General features: G+C 32.2%; 1 protein-coding gene across 3 annotated transcripts; it reads right to left on the bottom strand.

Moving 5' to 3' along the window:
* Positions 1 to 3,323: 3,323 nt before the first annotated feature.
* Positions 3,324 to 20,301, bottom strand: LOC132733328 (uncharacterized). Of its 3 annotated transcripts, none has more exons than XM_060719962.1 (2): positions 20,089 to 20,301; positions 3,324 to 5,274 (listed from the first exon to the last, which is right to left on the bottom strand). In XM_060719962.1, exon 2 carries the CDS (start codon positions 5,269 to 5,271, stop codon positions 4,192 to 4,194), a length of 1,080 nt encoding a protein of 359 aa, XP_060575945.1. In that variant the 5' UTR covers positions 5,272 to 5,274; positions 20,089 to 20,301; the 3' UTR covers positions 3,324 to 4,191. The 3 variants fall into 3 exon arrangements, with proteins under 3 accessions (XP_060575945.1, XP_060575944.1, XP_060575946.1); XM_060719961.1 differs by having other exon boundaries at positions 20,115 to 20,300; XM_060719963.1 differs by having other exon boundaries at positions 20,193 to 20,263.
* Positions 20,302 to 21,078: the final 777 nt, after the last annotated feature.

Raw genomic sequence — 21,078 nt, 5'->3', positions numbered from 1 at the left:
CCTGAACCCCAGTTAACGCATTGTGCATGTACTTGTATATGTATACGATTTAACTCTGACACATTTTCAACAGAAATGTCCCCAAACTATGATACGATATAGTGTACATCTGGCTAAACTTACATTTACATCTGGTACACTTATATCGTCGTATCTCACACTTGTAATTAAGAAATCATGACTGTAAACATGACCAAACATCACTAAAGACCGTTTTCACATCAGTTTGAAAATTTATATGTATTACATATGTTATGTTAAAATCTGAAAATCACGTGTGTGAAAATATATTCTCATTTTGTTTAGATTATATATATGTAGAACAAATGCTGAATTGGTTTCATGAAGGATCCAAATTGTATCCCCATTTCAATAAAGAAAATAATTCTTTTCTATTATGTTTAGTACAGGACCCTAGGTGACTATGGTGTTATGCCATAGAAATGTATATTTTATTATTTGTTTGGGTCGTCAGACCAAACAAATAATGGTAGCGAAATTTCAGAGTCTGATGCTGTTAATTGCAAATGCCGAAAGTAGACCGCTTTTTTGAAGCAGTTACTTCCCTTTATATGTACACTAACGCCGAAAAATTCAGGGGAGATCACTGCGTAAAGATGGTCAAATGACAGGCGCATTAATTTTCAAGCAAAATAATTCCCGAATGGTCGAAGATTTTTAATATTGTTTTATCCTTTATAGATATACATGCTTATAATAAGCTCATGATTATTAACATCTGTGTTAAACAACAGTTAGCGTCGAAATGATAAGGGTTACAAACCCTAATTTAGAATAATATGGTTTTCTTCAGGCCTTTTACATATAACTTCACCGTGGCCGAGGGGTCTGGAGTTCAAATCCAGGAAGGCAACTCTTTTTTTTCAAATTGTTTATGTCAAATAAACATTGAATTGAATATCAGTGTTGCAATTAGTCTTAAAGCCAATAAACTACAATTAAAACGCTGGAAAGCACTGGTGGCACTATACAAAAACAAATTGATTTACAATCTCACAACCTTCACCTTTCTGACATTCTGAGACCCAAACAAATTCAGCGCCTTCTGTGCTTTGATTTTAACTTTGGTGTCAGACTATATTTTCCAAAACGCTACTAATCTGCCAATTTCTTACGCCATGCATTTGTTGCTTGTTGGTAGTTACTAGTAGTTAGTCTATATATCATATAATTATTATGTATTTTGTATGGAAGTAAAAATATCACTTTGTTTACATTTTGATATTTTTATGAAAAGTACTTTTACATTCAGTGCTACTTATTTCATGTAATAATTAAGCATTTAACGTGTCAAATAATCATTTTTAATGTTCTAAAACACATGTTTGCATTTTCTAAAGAAGGTTTAATTAATTAAACTCTGAGGCACCACAATGTGCCAGACCATCTCACTATTAAGACCACATATTTTCTAACCACAATGTGCCGGACTATCTCACTATTAAGACCACATATTTTCTAACCACAATTGGTCTCATCAGTATCACACGTCTGTGGGGTTCTGCTGAAAATGTTATTCTCTCAAACATACATCTACTTCATTCACATTTAAATCTAATTGTCCTATTCAATGCAATAACATATTACCATATATAAATCTCCGATAAAACAAGATAAACGTAAATTGTGGATATATTCTAAACATATAGCAATAAAATAACAATAATATCATTTATAATGCTCGGTCAATATTGTATAGAGTAGGAAAACTAGTTATGATTGCAATAATTATCTTAAGATCATCATACATTCAATTATAAATTGAATAAATTCTAGTTAATCTTAATATGTTAGGCATGTGCTAACTAATACATATATAGTTTTACTTTTTAAGTAAGAATAACGTAGAGCTATCTTAGTCACCCGAGCGTCGGTGTCGGCGTAACCACTTGTTTTAAAGCGTGTGTACCATCTCAAATATTTTCAAAGTCCATTGACATATGGCCTTGAAACTTTGCACACTTGTTCATCATCATGCCCCCAACTCTTTCAAGCATTTTGACAGCCATAAAGTCAATGTCAAAAACATTTATTTCTCTCATTCCATGTTCAAACATGACATAATGAGAGCTTTTAAAAAATTATGCCCCTTTTTCGACTTTCAATTTACGTTAAAGTTTGCGTACCATCTCTGATTTTTTTCCATGGACATCTGAGTTTAAAAAAGGCTGAAATTGTATACACTTCTTTGAGAGCATAATAGGACTCTCTCTCCAAGGCCTATAACTATATAACATGGATATAACATGGATTTGAAAAAAATAGCCCTTTGGTGAACTTTTTTACATTAAAGAAATTACATTATCTAGGTTCTTTACTATAAAGCACTAGGAATAGTCAAACGTGCTGTCCTCCCGACAGCTCTTGTTACACCTTACAATGTACATGTGTTTGATATCAATAAATACGAGTATATTTATCTCTTACAAATCATTAATTGATTGGTCACTCTTATGTAAATTGTAGATTAGATCTTTAAAATGTATATGTACATATACTGTTAATAAGACTGAAATAAAACGTTCTTTTCATATCTTTCTACAATGCTGCTTGTTCCGGTCACAACTCTACGTTTCTATTGAACAGTTCCGGTCACAACTCTACGTTACTATTGAACAGTTCCAGTCACAACTCTACATTACTATTGAACAGTTCCGGTCACAACTCTACGTTACTATTGAACAGTTCCGGTCAGAACTCTACGTTACTATTGAACAGTTCCAGTCACAACTCTACGTTACTATTGAACAGTTCCGGTTACAACTCTACGTTACTATTGAACAGTTCCGGTCACAACTCTACGTTACTATTGAACAGTTCCGGTCACAACTCTACGTTACTATTGAACAGTTCCAGTCACAACTCTACGTTACTATTGAACAGTTCCGGTCACAACTCTACGTTACTATTGAACAGTTCCGGTCACAACTCTACGTTACTATTGAACAGTTCCGGTCACAACTCTACGTTACTATTGAACAAGTCTATTCGCACATTCATGCGTTATTGTACATACACAGTGTTCTCATTTTTCTTATTTTTAGTTTGCTTGCCTTAATTTTTACCAAAGTAACATATGTTTTGTATATAATTTTCGTAAAGCTTCATGCTAGGAATGTAGAAGGAAAATTCGTCAAATTTGACCAAGTTGTTCCAGAAAAAAGCAACAGATGAAAAAGATGGTCCAGGAAATTGGGGAATGAGTAACATTTTGGTAATTATTAAAGTACACCAAAATTAAGTAGCTTTCGAGAAATAAAAATAAAAGTATTTCTGAGGCATATTGGGCCTTTAAAAAAAAATTTAATGTATATGTATATATATGAATATATAAAATATTCTCAGATGACAATAAAAAAGTAATTTACACAATGCAAACAGCACTTACAATCCTCGTTAATTACCAAAAGATGTCAAAATATCCAAAAATAACCATTACTGCGTAGGTGGCGCCGTACTGTAAAAGCTGTCATTAATTGTATATATAACATGAACATTATTACTTCTTTGAATATATTGTCATCTGGAAGCATGCAGTTTTAAATAAAAAAACAAGAAAAATGGCACATATTCAAAATGTAGAAACGAAATCACTGTATCAGTTTGTTTATACACAATATGAGCTATTGCGATTACATTCACTGTATCATTTATTGCAAGCTGAAAAAAATTAAACTTGTATATCATAATTTACGATTACAAGAAGTTTAATTATGTGTTCCTAAACAGTCATCTTATTCAAATAAAACAAAATCACATCTCGATTAACCGTAAATAACTAATCCATGTATTTCAAAACACGTTACAAAATGTTTTCATATTTCTCAGCATATATTTACAAAATAATATTGATCATCATGTACATTGTTCAATATCTCTCATTCTGCAACAAAACAGGGGAAATAACCTGTCGGTAACCAGTGACCTCATACTTAATTAGAATTGTCCCCTATTGCGACGTCTATATAAATATTATCTCTATAAATATCAACACGTTGAATTTTCAGTCCCAACACTAAGTCACAACATCTTTGTTAAATTATATCACAAGCTTCGATTCAATCATTATAATCACCGGTAATGAAACGAAATAAATCAACGTTTTAATTAATCACTTATATCCAATCACTATTCTTAAATAATAAGAGAAAACCTTCAAGGTATTAACTTTCACTTTCTCTTCATTTTAAATATGACAAGACCAGCCACAACTGCTAGAGTTATTATTCCATATTTCAGTAACTTCTTCTTATCAAGCACGAAATCGTCTCCGTTTGGAAGTAGCCGTTTCCTCCAGTGTGGCTTTAATTCCTTGCCAGTAGGCTCTCCATCTTGAAAATCGTACTCCAATGCCCCAGAAATCAATTTTGCCTCGCGCGATTTCGCAATTTCCGGTTGTTGTGTTGGATATTCGACTTCTCTCGGTGCAAAAGATGGAATAGATGTTTTGAAGAACATTATTCCTTGCGACGACCAGTGAGTTGTCATCCATGCATTATTATACGCCTCTTTCTTCTTCTTCATGTCCTCTTTTGTTGCCCATATGGCTGGGGTCATTGACACGAAGACGCAGTACCGCCACCTACCGGGATTCTTACGCCCTTTCAATGGATTTGCATTTGCATGCACTAATCTAGAATCCCAAAGAACCATACCGCCCTTAGGTACAGGAACTCGTTTTAATTCACACCCTTTGTTTTTCATGTACTTAACTTCTTCATCTAGGAAAGAATAATAAAGATTAATTTCCGACTTCATACTTGCTCTGGAATTGGTTTCATAAAAATCTTTAAAATGTAGATGTGAACTTTCCAGAACATGCAACGTCCAATCATCTTCGTCCGCTCTTTCCAAGTAAACCGCTCCCTGATAGGCGTGTAGGCCGTCACGTGATGGATTTTGGTCTAAATGTAACCAATGGTCGCCGGGCATACTAAATTGCTCATCGCTGCTCTCGGGCGGACGGCCGATGGCAATAGCGTCTACACTGGATAACAATTTATCCGTTTTCCAAACTTGGGCAAAGACTTTCTTTGACTTGAGCCTAACAAACCACGTTGGGTGCATATTTCCGACATTATACCTTTGAATTAGAGAATTGACGGAAAAGGGCCATTCGCCATCTTTGAACTGTGAGAGCCACTCCTTGTACTGGTCGACAGTCTGGTCACATTCCTCAACGGTTAGAACATCTGTAACAACAGTGTAACCTTTCACCTTTAAATCTGTGAAATTCTCGTCCGTCAGCATACTCTGAAATTCATATTAAATAGTCATTCATTCCCTTACAAAAACAATCTAACCATAAGATTTTATTCAATCAAACTCTGGTCACAAATTGTATTGGTATATTTTGAATGGTGCCACAGCAAGTTAAACATCAGTACAAAATCCATAGAAGCCGCCTTTAATTCAAAAGGAAGGTAAACTTCGTTTTTAGTTTGAATTACTTAAAATTGATATCCTTATATTCTACATGCATGCTTATGAAAATTATCCAAAATATATTCAAAGCAATATTGTGATAACAAAAGTCGTACTATATTTCTTCCGGGTAAAGATTACGGACGTGCTATATGGATTTTAGTATAAATAAGCTGAACTCGTGTTAATTAGACGAAATTCAGTATAGAAATACTTTAAAACTAATAGATAAAAAGTTATTACAGAAATTACAAAGCTAAACTATTATACATCTTTACAAATTTAAAAATAAGGAAGTTGCTCTAAAAATATAGCACTATGCAATAACAGTCCATCGTTTCAAGGTTACTTTATAATAAAACAAGAAAAATATTACATACATTCGTATGTAATATAGGTACGATTGCATACTACTTTTGTGAAGACTTAAAGTTTGCTGCATGAAAGGTATAATGTAAAATGAACATGTCATGAGATATAGCAACGGACCTATTCCTGTTTTTTTGTGTGTGTAATGTGTATTTTATAACACTTGCAACAATCAATACCAAATGGTTCTATTGCATTTCTATAGTGCTAACAGGTTATAATACTGTTTAGAGATACCATAATATTATAAAAAGTGGAGATGAAAGACCAGGGTTTTGAGGGTGAAACGTACAGGGGTGAAACATCCAGGAGATGTAAAGTCCAAACACCTAGAAGAACTAAACACAGTGTCCATTTATTATTCATTTATTATTTAATCTTATTCTGACAAACACTTACTGTGACAACAGATAACAGTTTAATACAACAGTAAATTAAATATGACTAAAGTGTAACAACATAAAAGGTAGTTGTACCAAATAAAGGATATCATTACACAAATACAACATAAAGGCAGCTAGCAACCGTTAAATATTTTTTAAAAATTTATTTTAAAGTTTTCACATATTACTTTGCAAAATACAGCTAACAAAGCAGCAGAGATAAATTAATTTTATGTCTATTATTTACTTTTAAAAAATCTTTCATTTAAGATATTACATACAGGTTCTGTACACTTGACTAGTGATAGAAAACCATGTTAATTTTAGCAGAAACTCAGTATTTTTGCCTGTATGTTATTGTTTGATCAAGTGTTAATTTCCATATAATATAATATATATATATATCTATCTGCTGTATAACTGGTTTACTTAATACCTAAACAATTAGAAACAAGAGCTGTAGGTAGGGAAGCAATGCTGGACTATTATTAGTGCTTGACAGTAAAAAGGCCTCGATAATGTAAAATTTTCTTAGTTAACAAGGGAATAATTTTCCTTTAAAACCATGTTACAGTACGCCTTGAAGAGAGTCCTATTATGCTCTCAAAGAAGAGTATAAAATTTCAACTTGTTTCAAAGCTAGATGTCAATAGAATTTGAAAATATCTGAGGTAATATGCAAAGTTAAATGTAAATTCTAAGTCGAAAAAAGGGGCATAATTCTGTCAAAATGCTTAGTACAGTTACCTGCTCCTGTCTACAGGTAAGGGTCATGCTGGTGAATAAGTGCACAAAGTTTCAAAGCCATATGTGAATGGACTTTGAAAATATTTGAGGTATTACAAAAACTTTATAACGTAAATACTAAAGAAAAAAATTATCCTAAAATGCTTGATACAGTCACCTCCTCCTGTCTACAGGTTGGAATCATGATGGCGAACAATTGTGCAAATTTTCAAAGCCATATGGCAATGGACTTTGAAAATATTTGAGGTATATCATAAAAACTTCGACATAAGTTGTTACGTATACACCGACGTTTGGGTGACTACAAAAGCTCTACTTATTTTAATCGAACAGTCAAGCTAAAATCAATCAGTGTTGCCAAGCAGCCACAATATATTCCATAATTTTGTTTTAAATTTAACAAATTTTAAGTGCACAACTGGCTATTTGAATGAACCAGAACTTCACGAGTCGGATATGTCGCCTTGTGAACAATGTAGTTAAGGAGAAATGGCCAGAACAAGAAAATTAACAAAGGGGAATAACTCAAAAAATAAGAAGTGCAGAGCAGCATTTTTTCTAGCAGCATACTTCTTATCAATAAGATATATCATCCTATGAAGTTTCAAGTCCATAGCTCTTATAATTTATGAAAAATTAATAAAGGGCAATAACTCAAAAATAAGAAATGCAGATTATTGGTTCTTGTACAATGCACATTTTTTATTGAGATCTATCATCCTATGAAGTTTCATGTCCATAGCTTTTGTACTTTAGGAGTAATGACCTGGACAAAAGTAAAATATGAAAATTAACAAAGGACCATAACTCAAAAATTAGGAAGTTCAAAGTACCAGTCCTTGTGCAATGCACTTTTTCTAAATGAGATCTATCATTCTATGAACTTTAAGTCCATAGGTTTTATAGTTGAAGAGAAATGGCCCAGACAAAATTTGAAGTATGAAAATTAACAAACGGCAATTACTCAAAAAATAAGAAGTTCAGAGTACTAATTCTTTTGCACTGCACTGCACTTCGAGTTATCATATATTATTTTGTTATAAATTTCTAAATTTCCAAATTTTCAGGCATGCAGGAGATTAAGTTCTGAAAGAGTTACAATGATATCAAACATACAGAGTCTTTTTAATATTAATATGTTCTTCCTGTTAAAAATCCTTTTTAACTGAAGGAAATTTTAGTTGCCTAGCTACCATGCAAATTTCTTTGATTTTGATGCTTCTGTTCAGGATTAATGCAAATTTTACCAAGTCATTCTACACCAATATCAACATAAAAAATTCACTCATCTATCATTGTCATAGATAAAATAGTTTTCATATCCTAAAAGTATAAAATATTTAAAACTTGACAGCAAGTACTGAAGCTTATCACTTCACATTTTCAATGAGATATAGTCACACAAACAACTAAAACTGTTTATTTATCTTGAAATCAAGACTTTAAAAACTTATAAAGACAGGATTACAGTTGATCAATTCATGAAATGCATATGTTCAATGCAATTCTATACTTAAAGTGACATGACAAATGTTGTATTACACAAAACACAATCACATGAAATGTTTTAACATTATGGAAGTAAGTTACTGGTAAGCTGACATAGGCAACCATTAATTAATATGATCCACACACTAGTCAATATAGCATTAGTCCTTATAGCAGCAGGCCTCAGGGGTTTTACTATTAAAATGACTTTCAATGGCTTTTTAGATCATCTATAAGCAGTGGGATATTGTGACCATGTCTTGATGTCTGCAGGACAATACTGGCAACCTGTTGCATTGTTTCTCCCCTTTCCAGAGCATGTTGAGACTGACACTTCCATTAAGTCCTAAAATACATATAAATTAGAAGTTTAAAAAAATTGTATAGGATATAAATAGCACTTAAAATGAAACTTAAAACAAGAATGTCAACCGACACATATGCCCCCTTTTCTAGCCCTTGACACACATAATTGGTAGTTTTGTTACAGAAACTTGCCATAAATGGGTACATGGAAGTGTTCAATTATGGAAAAAAGAAAATTAATGGAGACTTTGTGATAAATAGTTTTCAAATGATAATCAGATATTAGAAAACTACAGACCAAAAATCAATAGAGGCCACCAACCAAAATCAGAAATATGATGACCCTGTGACCTTGACCTTTGACCCAAAAATTACTTTGGTTCATCCACTAATTATGATTAATCAATATGTGAAATATGACAACTTTGTGTTGAATACTTTTCAAGATAATCAGCTAAAACCGTTCTGACATTTAAGACCCCTGTGAGCTTGACCTTTAACATAGTGACCCAAAAATCAATAGGGGCCATCTACTAGCTATGACCAATCAATATGTGAAATATGACTTCTTTGTGCTTAATACTTTTCAAGATAATCAGCGGAAACCATCTTGACATTTGAAGCCTCTGTGACCCTGACCTTTAACATAGTGACCCAAAAATCAATAGGGACCATCTACTAGTTATGGCCAACCATCTACTAGTTATGGCCAATCACTATGTGAAAAATTAAAGAGTTTGTGATAAATAGTTTTCAAGATAATCAGCTGAAACCATGTGGTCTACTGACGGACAGATCAACATTTGCAAAACAATATACCCCCTTTTCTTCGTAGGGGGCATAATTAAGATTATTTTTAACTGAATATTCTTTTCACAACTGAAAAATACCATGGCATAAAAGAATATTTATACAAGAGGGCCATGATGGCCCTAAGGTCGCTCACCTGTATGTAGGCCCTCAGAGCTGGGCCAGTTTGAACCCCAGGGCTTTTATTTGAACAAACTTGGAAGACACCTATAAGAAGATGATTCATGATATACACACTTATAATGAAAAACAATGATCTGCCGTCCCCTACCCCCGGCAGGGCCAATTTTAACAAAGGGCTTTTATTCGAACAAACTTTGTAGACACTCACTAGAAGATGTTTCGTGCTAAATATATTAGCTCTAGGTCTTTGAGTTCTTTAAAAGAAGATTTTTTTAGTTTTTACTATATACATATGGGGAAAATAAATGACCCCCTGGGGCGGGGCCAATTTTGAATCCAGGGCTTTTATTTTAACAAACTTGGTAGACACCCATTGGAACATGTTTCATGCTAAATATCTCAGCTCTAGCTCTTTGAGTTATTTAAAAGAAGATTTTTTAAGTTTTTACTATATACATATAGGGAAAATCAATGACCCCTGGGACGTGACCAATTTTGACCCCCAGGGCTTTTATTTGAACAAACTTGGTAGACACTCTTTAGATGTTTCATGCTACATATCTTAGCTCTAGCTCTTTTGGTTCTTTAAAAGAAGATTTTTTTAAGTTTTTACTATATGCATATTTGGAAAATCAATGACCCCCTGGGGCAGGGCCAATTTTGACTCCAGGGCGTTTGTTTTTTAACATTCTTGGTAGACACTCACTAGAAGATGTTTCATGCCAAATATCTAAGCTCTAGCTCTTTGGGTTTTTTTAAAAGAACATAATTAAAGTTTCTTCTTTCGGTTGCCATGGCAACCAGAGTTCTGCATGGAATTAAATTCTTTGAACAATTTTTAAAGGTGACCACCAAAGGAACATTCCTGAGAAGTTTGGATGAAATTGGCTTAATGGTTTATGAGGAGATGTCATTTAAAGTAAAAGTTCACAGACGGACGGCCGGACGCTGGACGAAAAGCGATCACAAAAGCTCAACCTGTCATTTTGTGACAGGTGAGCTAAAAAATGTATGGCAAAGGAACACATTTTATATCAGAAAATTACAAAAAAATACCTTTATATTTATAATATTCTTAAATATTTTTTACAACATGCTCATGATAAAATATGTCAAAAAATATTATGGCAAACTAACCTGATCCCTCTGCACAAACACAAATCTCATGGAACTTTCTTGGTGTCCTAATACATATTGAACCAACATATTGAGAATAGGGAATTGGGATAGTGCACTTGCTGGGCATAATCCAAAGGGTAGGAGTACTCTACATCAAGAGTGCATGGTGGAGTGCCTGAAATGTACAGTAGTAAATTTATAAATTATGTATTACTGATATACAGCTTTTACAATTTATATAACAGATTTTGCTAAAGTCCCAAAGTTTTGCTGCCAATGTAATTCCTTTAATATACAGTCGAACTTCGTTCGCTCAAAGTCCAAGGGCATGTGCAAATTTGTTCAAGAGATCGGTAGTTCGAGCCAACCGAGGTCGAACTATTATTACATAGAACAAAGGCCTCTAGGTTTTCAAACCTACATCGGTCAAATGATAAATACGTCAATAAAATTGTTTACAGTACATTCATTTGTTGAATTGTCCTAGTTAGAATTATTATCCTATTGAAAACATATTTAACGGTCACTGTGTTAATCTATATTCATGCATATTGTAATTGGTTGGGTTCGATTGGGCAATCATTATCCAAACTGTGAACAATGTTCAAAATATATTTATATGTTTATTATAGGATGAATTTTATTTTAAACAATGCATTAATTAAATATTAACAAAAGAACATCTTACAGCAGCATATTTTTGTAGTCATTTACTAAAATAAACACACGTACAAGTATCATATATAAATAGATTACACTGTTACAATTCACATTGCATGAACCACGGTTGTAATTAAAGCCATCCAGGTAAGCGTCATTCATTTATTGACTTTTGGCATTTCAGGGGTTATTTTCTTTTTATTATTACTAAAGACGGCAAATATACAATTTTATCATAACAAACAAATCGGTATCAACACCTTTTAATTTGTATCAGTTAACCTTAATTGCCCTTGTCACCATCACATGGTGTTAAAAACATGTGTCGCGCCTGTCAATTATTTAGAACCTGTCGACATGCAACTTTTGTTGCCTGTTTGTGTTCGACCAAAAAGGTGTGACTTACACTATATTTCTTCTGAAGGGACCAGAGATCAGGTTCGAGCCATGGGTGTTCGAGCGATCCGAGGTAGAACAATATATATTATATAGGAATTTGCCGGGACTTGGCGATGAGTTCGAGCGGAGGGAGGTATTCGAGCCATCCAAGCTCGAGCGACGAAGTTGAACTGTATGTCCTTTCTAGAAAGCTTGTCATAGGTCTATGACTTTTTTTATTAAAATATTAGCTAAAATTCAGGCTTATAAAATTCATGAATGTGGTTCTAAGTGTCAACAAACATTTTGATATTTTGACGTGGCATCATATGTTTATACAAACATAGTGCAAATACACAGTGTAACACTATAGATGTGTCAATGAAAAATTATTCATTTCTGCTTGAACAGTCTGAATGCAGGATATGTGATTTATAGAATATTATGTAAGTGTAGATTATCTTAACCTTTTACCCCATTAGCATATTGCAAAAATTGGCCGTTTTCATTGAAAAGTCCCTGTAACAAGTCCAAACTGCTGTGTCTATGAAAAATGCTTCAAATTTACATAGTTAGGACATCCTTTAAAAAAATGTTTGTTTGCAGTAATGCGACCGACTCACAAAATTTACCCCTACTCAAAAAATTCTTTCATGGTCTGGTTTTTGAATCAGAAAATTATGCCTTGCGCTTTGTTTTCGTTCTTTTAAAGGTTAATAGAAGATACAAAATGTAGGTCTTATTAAATTAGAATTCAGTTATCAATTAATTAATTGTTACCAGATTATCAAACCATATATTGTCCAGCATTTTGAAATTCCATGTTTATTTATTTATTAATGAATGTTCATAAGCAGTAGATGACCCCTATTATTAATTTCAAAAACTATTTTTCACAAAGTCTTCATATTTCAAATACTGATTGGTGATACCTATTAGAGAACCCCTACTGATTTTGGGTCACTAGTTCTCTAATATCTCATTATCTTGAAAACTATTTATCACAAAGTCTTCATTATTTTTCAGTTTTCCATAATTGAACACTTCCATGTACCCATTTATGGCAAGTTTCTATAATAAAAACCTACCAATTATGTTAGTCAAGGGCTAGAAAGGGGGGAATCAACATACCTGCACAATGCACTATAACCTTATCTTCCTATGCTCTACATTTGCCAATAACACGCACACTTTTCTATATCCCAATCTACCAATGTTCCAAATTTGCCAATATCGACTCTTCAACTCCACAAAGCCAAACCTAAAAAGGGGGAAAAGAACAATAATGAAGGCAAACAATGATAAATAAAGGGACTGTCACAGGAACACAACACTACACATGCCTACTACCAGTTTTTGATGCAATTACTTTTTAAACTAAAAAGATAAGCATATACCTTGCTTTAAGGCTTTTGTGTTTCCAGACATGCTTATTTACAATAAACTTTGCTGCCCAAAATTTGTAAAAAATAGAAACTTAAGATTTTACATTTATTGTTTCGAGCAACCATCAACTATATCTTTAACAGACCGTTGGATGTTATTTATGCACACCAAATTTTCTTTCTTCAACTTTAAATTTTTTTAGAAAAACAAATGCACATAAAAAATTCAGTAACAATTTCTTGCCAAATATTAAGGCAAATGCATAATTTCTTTTTTTTTAATAAGAAAAAGTATTCATCAACAACAAAAGCACACACATGCACAAGCACTACAAATGTTGATAGCAGCTCCAACCAAACCCATGATGACCACAAAGAAAACAAATTACTTACCTGAACACTTCGCTATATCTGTGCCTCCCAACGCCTTAGTTGTGCCAATACCAATCCTTTAACTCCATAAACACATCTACACTTAACTTTTAAACTTCACAAGCACATTATGCCTAAAAAAGGATAAAACAATCTATTAAATCTTAACCACTCAAACGTCCTAAATAGTGCTAAACAAAACATGTGTCACCTTTATATAAAATAACATGTGTCTATTTTCAACCCAACTTTTGTAACATTTTCCTTTAACCAAGGAAAAAGCATTTCCCCACAATAGTATGCATGGCAAATCAAATTGAAATAATTTCTTCTTCCACAAATATGAAGGTAAATTTACACATGTTTAAATCTGATTTCAGGTTCCCCCCTTTTCTAATTTATTGCCCTATCTTTTCCCCTACAAAAAGTCACAGGCACTCCATGCGCCGATGTCACTGACTATACTGCTACCGACTGAAGATAATTATTTATTTTTCCAAAAAAAAAATCTGTTCCCTCTAGCATTAGTTCTTAAATAAATTCTTAACCAAAATGTCAAATGTTTAACAAATAGTTTTGTTCTTTTCATTAAATAGGAACAAAAAAATATACCCAAAAACTAATAAGGAAATGCAACTCTAGCATAAAAGGGAAGTAATTTGGGCTTGTGAAGTTCTCATTAGGAATTTGTCATGACATTTCATAGTGTGCACAATTCTGTTGCAGTGGTTTTCCCCTATACAACTGATACTGGTAAAAAGGCAACGCTCCCAATAGAAAATAGACAAGTAATTCCCAATCCATGACCGATAAATCCCCAGTACAACACTGAAAATTCCCTCAAAAGAATCATCAAATTTTAAGGTGGACATAAACAGAAATACCATTGTTAAGCGAAACTGTATGCAATAAAAACCAAGTATATATAACCACATGAGTGATATTTCCTGAAACATTAATTTTTCCTATTGAACTAAATCAAATAAAATATTATGGTTTAAAATATTAACTTTCTGAGTTTTATCAAGGATAACCCACCAATTGCAGCCAAAAAATAACCCAAAAAAATGCCGGAAACTGCAAGCAAAATCTCAACATGGAGGTTGCCATTTTTTTCTTAGCTATATCCTGTACTGAACGGTACTATTTCTGCAAATCAGTTGCTAACAAAATATTGCCATTTTCTTGGTTATTTTTATGAAAGTAATATATTTTGCATTGAAAATGACTCGTATGGAGTTGAAGTGTGTCACAGATACACTATTAGTATTACACCTATAGTATGCCGCATTAAATTTCATACAATAATGGAAGTATAAAAACCATTCACCACCATACATAATAAGATGTTACACCACAAAGTTTTTTTTGCATGATGATAAAGTTTTTCAGGGGAAAAAAGATATATTATAGAATTATTAACCTCATAATTTTCCCCAAATCGACATTTTTCACATATCTTTCCCCTCCCTACCAGCACCCAGCATCTTCCCCTTTCCGTAAAACCCCCCCCCTGAATTGTAAAAGAAATAAATTTGTACTGTGCATCAAAACAAGTTTGTTGACACTGATTTCCCATGTGCATAATTAGATCAAATGTGTATTAACTGTGAAGAAAGCAATGCATTCCTTGCATATATTTATAGCATACAGGGGTACATTTGTCGTAAATTCAGAATTATTTCCTTATAGAATGCCAATTTCCTTAGCCCACTTCATCTGCTCTTTGCAGAACGTACTGTTCAAACTGCATTGGCCGCCAAGGAACAAACAGTGTAAACAACAATTACATTTATTTCCATAAAGATTCAATTTAAAGATAACTATTCAACATCTATTGTCTCAACTTGAACATCTCTTCTTAACAAAGATAATTTCAAGGAACAGTGCAAAAAACAAGTACCATTATTGTCATAAAAATTCTAGTTAAAGACCAATATTCAACATTTATTGTCGCGACATCTCTTCCTAACAAAGATTATTTCAAACAACACGTACGTGTTCACTGCCAACTTTTTCAATTTCTGTTGGCCATGCGATTATACCTTTGAATACTTCTATAGTAATACACTCCTAAATTTTTTTCATAACAATGTTAACAATCCATACCGAAATAGGTTTCTAATAGAAGGCCGAGTTGACTGGTCCGAGACAGTATAAGTCCAAGTTGATCCTTTGCGGCAAAAAAAAACCACAAAGGCCATGAAAATCACAGGCGAATAAACCTTGAATATTTATAATGACCATGTCAACATTTAGGCACCTTACCATGTCCGCCACACATGCCAGTACTTAGAGTAGAGAAAATTACTAAATCGACAAAAAACCACCGTTCCAACAAAAATTAGGCCTGAGAGAAAGTGCTACCATGGATTTATATGAATTTTGGTAGTTTCGTCAAACTACTGTTTCGGCGGACTAACATTATGAAAAGATGCGAAAGAGGTTTCGTCAATCTTATTTTATAATTAAAGGCATAGTAGGCATGGTACATGTATATAAAGTGGTTTTATCATCAATATGTTTGTTGTAATCAAATTATGACACAAAATTTCATTAATGAATAGAATACATTGAAGAAGTATGTCTATTTATTATACCTATTTTGATAATGATTTGTTCGTTATTGGATTAATTCAATAAGTTTTGAGAAAAAAATATTTAAAAAAAAAAACATTAAAGCTTCATTTGACGCCTGGTTGATGTAATGACCACTTCCCAACTACTGAGATTATGCACCCACAATCCAATAACTTCAACGACAGGATTTATGAGGACAGTTTTTAGGTTTTATATTGAGTGATGAATAAAGAATGAAAAAAGATTGTTGTTGTTTATTATGTAAAAAAAAACATAGTAGATTCTCTTTAATACTATGCCTGTATCAATTGTTTATATAGAGTAAAACATAGTAGATTCTCTTTAATACTATGCCTGTATCAATTGTTTATATAGACTCTATATAAACAATTGATACAGGCATAGTATTAAAGAGAATCTACTATGTTTTTTTTTACACTCTATATAAACAATTGATCCGTACTATATCCGGAAATCAGTTGCTACCAAAATATTGCCACTTTCTAGTAAAATAATAACTATTTCTTGTATAAATTTCTCTTTTTACAAAAATGACTTATATGGAGCCAAAGTGCACCACAGATACACTATCACACTTACAATAAACTGCATTAAACGCCATACAGAATGGAAATATAAAAAACAATCACCACCATACATAATAAGATGTTATACCGCAAAGAATATTTTGCATGATAATAAAGCCTTTACGGAAAAAATAGATATTGCATAGAATAAATAACACCATAATTCCCCATCGACTTATTTAGCATTTTTTTCCTCTCCCTACCAGCACCAAGTGTCTTCCCCTTTCCATCAAAAACCTCCCTTGCAAAAGGAATGATTTTGAATTGTGAAACAAAATTGAATTCGCCGTTAATTCATAATTAATCCATCAAAGAATGTGAAGTATTTTTTGTCAAACATAATATCTTTTAATTATCGATATTGACAGGGGCTTTTTATTAATACCTCTGGTTCCTGGCTTATATAGTTTAGAACAGTCTTTTTTGATGTTAACTTGATAGTCTCCCTTTTAAAAATCAGTGACTTGTTTTGATTTGCTGGACTGATTTTTTTTGTATTCATCCGTGGTTAGTATAAATAAGCCGCTCAACTAGTTTTTGGTACAGTTTGTATGACACGTTTTTCATGGAATGTTAAATTTTGATATTAATTTTGGCGGTCTTTACTGTGGCCATTTTGAAAAGAATATAATATTTTTTCTGGTTACTTCGCTTCTCTAGGATACAGTTTTATATGGACTAATTTACGTCCTTCAGGGGAGTTTCCCAGTGGGGAAAAACTTTTAATATTTTGAATTTGTTTTTCTTTTGACTTTGAATACACAGCTTAATGTGTAACATAATCTTCTGTTTCGAATGAGGAGTACTAGGGTTAGAATTCATAATTAATCCCTCAAAGAATGCCAATTTCATGAGCCCACTTCATCCAATCTGCTTTGACCGTCAAGAAAAAAAACAGTGTATAAACATTTTATCAAGTGACAGTAACCAATTATTTTCCTTTCTGTTTATGTCATATAACAAAGAGTCCAAGTTCAAAAGAAATATCTTTATATTTTTCCTGGTATTGTGATTTCTTATGCCATAAGCCTGATAGGCATTTTCACCAGCCACATGACCGTCAAACATTCCAGAAGAAAAGAAAAAATTACAAAATCGACTAAAAACCAACGTTCAAACAACCATATGACCGATAGAAGCCGATACCACGGATTTATATTGGCAATTATTGCCCGTGGCGCTACGGTAGTCAGACTATTCTCTCCCTTACCAGTTTCTCCCCTGACGTTTCCTCCCTGACGGTTCTCTCCCTATTTTGGGGGAGAACTGTCTGCATATTTGCAAATTAGAAGACAGTTCCTCCCCATTGTTATTTTTATAATTACATTATTATTAAAGTATTTAGATGATAAATAAATGGGTAAGTTTATTATGAATTGATATAAATTAGAAAAAAATATTTTATTGAAGTGTTTAGATGTTAGATAAATGGGTAGGTTTATTATAAATTGTAATAAATTAGAGAGAAAAATACTTAATGAAGTATTCTGATGTTTAATTCAAGTTTCAATTTTGTTAGCATCATCAGCAACAATAAATCGTAAGTTTATTATCAAATATTAATATAAATTAGAGAAAAAAATATTTTATTGAAGTATTTAGATGTTTTATAAATTTGTAACTTTATTATCAATTGATATAAATTGAATTAGACAAACTTTTTTTAACATATAATAATAATTCATCAATGATGATATTAGTTAATTATTCTGATTTTTTAGTTAGATGTAATGTACACTTTTTAATGTGTTTAGTCATTGAAAAAAATAATGAATAATTTACTTGATTAGGATAATCATAAGATATTATTTTTTTTAATAAATAAAAATGAAATTTATAAGCAAAAAATGATTAATAAAAATTCTAATTGCTAAACTTTTGTATAATGAAAAAAGTTCAATACACACATGTATGCATTAAGTTTGCTGCCAGTGATAATTGAGGTGTTTATTAATTCCTTGGTGTTGATTAGATTAAAATAGCTGTGAAACGGTGTTGATGAATAAGTATTGTATTAGTTATTTTGTATTATTATATTGTTTCAAGTTAATGACTACATGACGTTTTTAAATCAATTTCGTAAAAAAGTAAATGTGGAATGTGTTTGCATACCAGTTGTTGTTTATATTTATTTTCTAGAACATATTTGTTTCCACCTTATTCACTATTTAACAAATAAATGAACATCACAAACATAATTACAGGTGTATATCATTCACTGTCCAATGATCTATATCTCTCACAATAAAGGTGTTAATAGGATTAAAATACTGAATAAAGGTGTTAAATTTACAGGTGTTGATAGGATTAAAATACTGAAAAACACTTTTCAGCTGATAAACATAAAACATAAAATGCAGTTAATATCAAACACATTCTTTTAATAATCTTCATTAAGAAATATTATTAGATTAAGTCAAAACTAAAATGATAATATGTAACTTACAAAAATAAAATTGGGGGAGAACTGTCTGCATATTTCAAATTTGGGAGAGAACCGTCAGGAGAGGAAACGGTTAGGGAGAGAACCGTCAGGGAGAGGAACTGGTAAGGGAGAGAATAGTCTGTCATTCGGCGCTACGTAGGCTAAATGCACAAACTATTTACTACTTTTAATCACTTTATGAAAAATATACAACCTTCACAGCAGACAACAATATAAAACATAAGCAAATAGAACAAAGACAGATATATACAAACAATAACAAACCAACCATTTCTTCCCGCCAAAAAGTCATTTGTTCTCCAAGCCAGCTTGTAATTAGGTCACCTAGACATTCTAAATCATAGCTAACACGAACTGACAATGGGAAATCAAGCAGATCATTAAATAAACACTAATCTACAATATAAATAAAGCATAAAAAATCAATACTTACAGTTTAAACTTGCTAGTACATTTAAATTATCGCTCTGAAATAAACCCTCTCTCTTCCTTAATGGCTGCCTGTTTGTTGATGTTTTTTCATTGGCTTACATTGTCACGTGATCAAATCAACATAGGTGTGGACTAAGTTATTTCCATTGCAGTTCTGACTTTAATTGTTTTAATCACAATTTAATCCCCGAAAAAAATATGTTGAAACAATTCCAGAATTAACACAAATCTTAAAATTACCGAAAACATTAAATGTTATATAAATTGTAAATAAAGGTTTTACATTTCACCCCTAGATAAAACATAATGGACTCAACCAAAAACAAGCGTCTCTCTCTTTATTTAATGATGTATTTACATGACCATGATCAACACATAAATCTCAGACCAATTGTAAGACGAAACTATTGTAAAAATAATACTATGACCACAGCAGATTTCGTACAGAAAATACATACTGTAATCTACTCAACATTCAACTTACTTTCTTATTTAAAGTATATCCTTTCACAAACCCTGCGTTTAAATGATAGTGTTTTTGATAAAACACTGGTATACACACCTTAAATACATATTAAATCTGTATCGTCATTTAAAGCAATGTCATTGATATAAATAAAGATATTACTTCACAGGTCAATGATATCGTCACCTTTTTACACTTAAGAAGTGTAGGCCCGACAGTTACTTCCCTTGTAACATTTATACACATTCTAGCGGTTGCGGATGAGGCGCCCCGCTCCAACCCCACCCCTTTACTATTTTACCAAGCAAATAATAATTAACACGATATAACGTTAAATTCAAAGTTGAACTGTTATGAATTAAACTTTGATATTTGTAAATCGTTTGCGAAAGTCAATTAACCTATCGCATTATATATATATATATATACATATATACATATATATTATATATATATATATATATATATATATATATATATATATATATATATATATATATATATATATATATATATATACTAAACAGTAGGGATCAACATATTTCATCTGCTCAATACCAATCATAGTTGAACAAGACGGGTAATTTAATACTGATAAAATGGGAACATTTTTGGGATCGTGACAGCACTAACTCTGAATGTCATTAGATTATTTCTAGTTTATTGCGAAAAATATTCGAGTGACCGCATTCGTCTGAATGCAAGAAACTCTGAATTACTGCAAGAACCACCCCCAACTAAATAATTGAATGAATGAATGAATGAATGAACGAACGAACGAACGAACGAACGAACGAACGAACGAACGAACGAACGAACGACTGAAACACTGAAGCTATTAAGACTTTTGAGATTTCATGATAAATGGGGTTTGTTTTAAATTCACGTGGAATTGAATCAAACTAAGTTTATGACAGAGAAAGATGACCCGCAACCGTTAAATTTAATGTCCAGTCACTGACAATTTACAATAACTTAACAA

The sequence above is a fragment of the Ruditapes philippinarum genome, unplaced genomic scaffold (assembly GCF_026571515.1).
Source record: "Ruditapes philippinarum isolate M1 unplaced genomic scaffold, ASM2657151v2 ctg4630_1_1_1_1, whole genome shotgun sequence".
NCBI lineage: Eukaryota > Metazoa > Mollusca > Bivalvia > Venerida > Veneridae > Ruditapes > Ruditapes philippinarum.
Note: the sequence above shows the minus strand (reverse complement) of the source record. Positions and strands in the feature narration are given on the sequence as shown.